The sequence below is a fragment of the Elephantulus edwardii genome, unplaced genomic scaffold (assembly GCF_000299155.1).
Source record: "Elephantulus edwardii isolate Elephantulus edwardi_28Jun2011 unplaced genomic scaffold, EleEdw1.0 scaffold00236, whole genome shotgun sequence".
In the NCBI taxonomy this organism is placed as follows: domain Eukaryota; kingdom Metazoa; phylum Chordata; class Mammalia; order Macroscelidea; family Macroscelididae; genus Elephantulus; species Elephantulus edwardii.
Window position 1 is genome coordinate 3,423,226 of NW_006399986.1, and position 4,709 is coordinate 3,427,934.

The 4,709-nt window shown below is 50.2% G+C and overlaps 1 protein-coding gene across 1 annotated transcript; it reads right to left on the reverse strand.

The window, feature by feature from the left end:
- Window positions 1–1,026: 1,026 nt before the first annotated feature.
- Window positions 1,027–4,456, reverse strand: RPL13A (ribosomal protein L13a). Its single transcript, XM_006898728.1, has 8 exons — window positions 4,238–4,456; window positions 2,935–3,007; window positions 2,503–2,568; window positions 2,239–2,340; window positions 1,956–2,041; window positions 1,721–1,780; window positions 1,335–1,457; window positions 1,027–1,139 (listed from the first exon to the last, which is right to left on the reverse strand). Exons 1-8 carry the CDS (start codon window positions 4,454–4,456, stop codon window positions 1,053–1,055), a joined length of 816 nt encoding a protein of 271 aa, XP_006898790.1. The 3' UTR covers window positions 1,027–1,052.
- Between the last annotated feature and the right edge of the window lie 253 nt (window positions 4,457–4,709).

A 4,709-nucleotide genomic window follows, 5' to 3' on the forward strand; every position in this document is an offset into this window, starting at 1 on the left:
ATGGAGAATCAGAATCCTTGCCTCCAAGGAGCCACCTAGTTTAACCCTCCCTAGGATGAAATCTGTTTTCCTAGCAGTCCATGGTATTTTCAACCCTCTTCCTCCAGCACCACAGCTCAAAGGCATCAATTCTCCTTGGTCATTGTCCAAATCTCTGATGGATATGGATAACAAGTGATGGCAAAGACCATGACCTCTATCAGACGCACCTTAAGTCTCCAGGGCTGGAATGTACTTAGGTAAAAATCAAAATCACATTGCATATACTGATTTGCTATCTAGGGTTCCTGTTGGGATCTTATGAAATTGCTTATCTCCCACAGAGCATTCTAGCTGCACTTTCCAGCACATTAACGTGATATAAAATTCCCAGTGACTTAGAATGAATTCACGTAAGCCTAGGTGGTTAGTAAAAATAATCTTTCCACTCTCATGTTGTATTGTGGTGTGTGGAGTAACTGCTGTTGCCCAAGAAGTGTCATTATCACTAACCCTCAATGGGGATTTGGTTAAAAAATGATGGTAATTCCATACTTTGCAGCTAAATTAGAAAAGTTCCATAGAAATCAACAGCTATTTCCCTCCACCAGGTCCAACTGTTGCAAAATCATTCCCTAGATTTGTCTCTGGAGCAGATACAGTGCAAGGACACCAATTTTATTAACAACAATTTATTCATTTTGTATTACAGGATAGAGGGGAGCAACAGGGGCAATTCCTGTGGCCCCCTCAGTGAAAATAAATATCTTTATATAAATAAATACCCTCTTTACAATACCCCTAGAATCCCAGGGCGCACACCAAGGTTACTGGAACATTCTAACAGCTGCAGAGTATAGAAAACCACGCTGTTTTTAACAAATGCCCCACGTCCACTGTGGCTAGTTACCCATTCCTCTCCCAGCTCCCTTTCGCCCAAGTGCCTGTTCTAAAAAGCATGACCTCTGCCCTCTGCACCCCCCAGGCTGCTTTCAGGCGAGGGTCCCATGTCCCTTGTGGCAATGGAGGAAGGGCAGGCCAGGCCAGTGAGGAATTAAGAGTCTTTATTGGGCTCAGACCAGGAGACCATTGCTCTTGAGGACCTCTGTGTACTTGCTGATCCTCTTCTCCAGGATTTTCTCTGCCTGTTTTCGTAGTCTCTGTGCAGAAGGAAGGAAACCATGGTCAGTGACAGTGCTGTGCCCACCCCAGAGTAAGACTGCACCCATGGCTGGCATCAGCAAAGCCTTAGGCAGAGTCGGCAGAGCCCCCAGGGGCATACGAAGACCATCGTGAGAAGAGACATCACGTGCCAGTCCTAACAGCAGCGCAAACCCCAGTCCCCAGCCCCTCACCATGATCTGCTTCTTCTTCCGGTAATGCATCTTGGCCTTCTCTTTCCTCTTCTCCTCCAGGGTGGCCGTCACTGCCTGGTACTTCCAGCCCACCTCGTGAGCTAGGCGGCCCAGGTAGGCAAACTGAGGGGACAGGGTGTCACGTGTGAGGAGAGATGGGTACCCTGCCAGGTTTCTTTCACATCCCAGAGCTTCAGCAACCACACTGGAGGATCCCATGACCTTTTCTTAGAAGTCACCCTTGAACCCTCCTGGCATCAGTTCTGCCATGTGGGCGTTTTCGGCAGTGCCCGTGGGGCCTCCGCAGACCATCGTGAGAAAAGCCATCATCTGCCAGAGTCTCAGGGACACCCATCTAACTCCCAGGTTTCTGTGCTGGGACTCACCTTACGAGTGGGCTTGAGCCGCACGACCTTGAGGGCAGCAGGGACCACCATCCGCTTTCTCTGTGAGAGGAGGAGAGGGTTTAGTCTCCTGGGGGGTGGCTATATAAGCCCAAAGGGCCAGTGTGGCGTCTCAGTCAATGTTGTTCTCATGAGGATCAAACAATGTAGGTATGTTGTCAGGGAACATCACAGACGCCTGGCTGGACGCTGTGCACGATGGTGCCCCCATGCTCACCTTGTCATAGGGCGGCGGGATCCCGTCGAACACTTTGAGGCGGTCCAGGGCAGCCTGGCCACGCTTGGTCTTGTGTGGCAGCATGCCTGTGGGTGGAGTAGTGCTTAGAAAGATGCCCCTTCCTGTCCCCCCTGGTCCCCAGAGCAGCCACATGGGTGACCTCAGATGGTAGTGCATGAGAAGAGTCATCTCATGGTCGGGAGACTCGAACACAGGTGGGAGAAGTTCTCATCACCGGCCACCCTGCCGACCCTGGGGACATCAGCCTGGGGCCCCTGCTCACCTCGCACTGTCCGCCAGAAGATGCGGCTGGGGGCCCGGAAGTGGTAGGGCCCACGGGATGGGTTAGTGTTCATGCGCTTACGGAGGAAGGCCAGGTACTTCACTGCGGAGAGCACGAAGGTGGGCGTTAAGAGCAGGATGAACTAATCCCTGGACAAAGTTCCTCCTCCAAGCTCAAGTCCCCAGGCTTTCCACATTTCCAGAACACAGCTGCCCATGACTTACTCCCACACTGCCCACAGACTAACGCCAGGCTCCAACTTACATTTATTCCTGTAGAAGTTGCCAGAGATGTTGATACCCTCACAGCGCACGACCACCACCTTTCGGCCTGGGGAGAAGCAATCCGGAAGAGGTAAAGGTTAGATCGCACACCAGCTCTCCACTGCTTTGGGACTTCCTGACAAGCAGCCCTCCCAAGGGTCAAGCAAGTGGCAAATTCCTACCAAGAGGTTCTTGCCACACTGCAAAAATCACATTTACTGTGTACTAAGCAAACTTAGCTCACGAGAATATCATTTCATTTCAGAGCCAGGAGCCCACACCCTGGGCAGGGAGAGCTGGCAGGTCTCAGAGCGGTGCATGGGGTTGATCTCATGGCCGTGAGACTCAAACGAAAGATGGTGATTGTTGCTCATCACTGACCTGCAGCGGGGGGTGGGGGTGAACTGCACGGGGCTCGGGCAGAGGCACTTACCCAGCAGCACCTGCTTGGCCACAATGGCCGCCAGGCGGCCCAGGAGGTGGCCTCGGCCATCCAGCACCAGGACCTGCAGAGAGAAGATAGATGGGGTTAGAAGTTTGAGCACAGCCAGGGTGCTCGGCTCCCCTTTTTGCCCTGTCTTACTGTTCAGTTAATACACGACATTTATTGCCAAGCAGCACACCTCAAAGAGACCCTATGAACAAAAGGCCTGAAGCCTTTAACTATCATCATTTAACAAATTTCATCGTTTCCAGAGGCATGTTGTTCAGAAATGGATGCCACCCTGCTTTTACATTAACAGCCACAAGCAGCCTCATTTTAGAGGAGTGGGTACTTAATGAAGCTACATGCTGGTGGCCCCAGTTGCAATTTGACATTCTTCTAATTTTGTGAGTGGCAGAAACCTACAATGCAGGTTCTCGAAGAACCTGACCACACCTAGTCGTTCTGATTTCAGAGAAGGGCTTTTTCTGCCATACAGTGTATTACCATGAAAGCCAAGGACTCCATACCCCTGTAGGCTGTGAGAACAGGCTCACTATATCCAACTACCACAAATCATCTAACAGAAAACATTTTAAAACACACACCATTTAGCCATGCAATGACCAGCTGGTAACTGAAAAGGTCTGGGGTCCAAACCTCCCAGTTCATCTGTGGGAGACCTAGACATCTACCACTGTAAAAAAAGACCATGCAGCCTTTCTTGAAAACGTTTTGAGCAGTTCCAATGTCTTACAGTAAAGTTATTAGCTAGAAACAACCAGACAATAATTGGAATTTCAAATAAAGAAATTACAAATGCAATAGGTAAAGCCAAGCCACTCTTCCTGATGGCTGTCCAATATCCCAACTCTCCATGCATCTATTTCCTTCCTATTTACTAAATTATGTAGAAAAAAGGACCATCTAATGAGGTATCCAGTGCCTAAAATGCAGACACTTAATGGATTTCTCTTTAACTCCTGCTTAAGACTCAAAAGGAGACCCATCAAGCTTCGAAAATAACTTCCCAACAAACAGCACTTAAAATTAACAAGCCCACCATCAGAAGCTCTGCCGGGGAAGGAGGGGCAATCTCCTCCTGTACCGGTCAGATCAGATTTGACGATACATACACAGAAATAATAAATTTCTTAAAAAGTTACTTAAAAAATAATTAACAAGCCCTTCCGAAAAACCAGTTCTGTCTTTTAAGAGTCAAATTACACTAGAATGCAGCAAGCCTGCAGATGAGACGGATGCAGATCTCGTCCACCAACTCCATAAGCAACAAGGAGAAATAAAGCCAGACACTGCCGCAGGCCCAGCTCAGCAGCTCCTTCCAAAACAAGACGAAAGCCGAGCCCACGATCTGCTGCAGGCCCAGCTCAGCAGCCCCTTCCAAAACAGACAAAAGCAGAGCCCACGATCGCTCCCCCCGTGAAGCCGCCTGGGCAGGGCACATGGCGGGGAGATTCCCTCCATGCTGGCCCTGCAAGGCCGCGCCCACGAGGACAGCCCGGCTTCGCATTGTCGCTTCGCCATCTCTGCGAGCTTACGCACCCCTGGGGTCCCAAGAACTCCAATTTCCCGCGATGACCTTGTGGGATATCTGTTTACAATCCCAGGTCTTCAGTACACTCCCGCCACCACTCCTTAAGATCGCGTCCTAACCAGGCCGTCCCCAGCCTAAGTCGCGTGGCGATTTCCCCTAACTCCCCGCCACTACCCAAGACTAGCGCTTAAATTTTTCCAGTTTCTACTCCACAAGCAGCTCTAAACTA

Coding starts and splice junctions, on each gene's coding strand:
- RPL13A (XM_006898728.1), bottom strand. CDS start 4,456: ATGCGAAGCCGGGCTGTCCTCGTGGGCGCGGCCTTGCAGGGCCAGCAT. Junction 3,008..4,237: donor TGAGCTGGGCCTGCGGCAGT/GTCTGGCTTTAT, acceptor TTCTCTCTGCAG/GTCCTGGTGCTGGATGGCCG. Junction 2,569..2,934: donor GGCCAAGCAGGTGCTGCTGG/GTAAGTGCCTCT, acceptor GCTTCTCCCCAG/GCCGAAAGGTGGTGGTCGTG.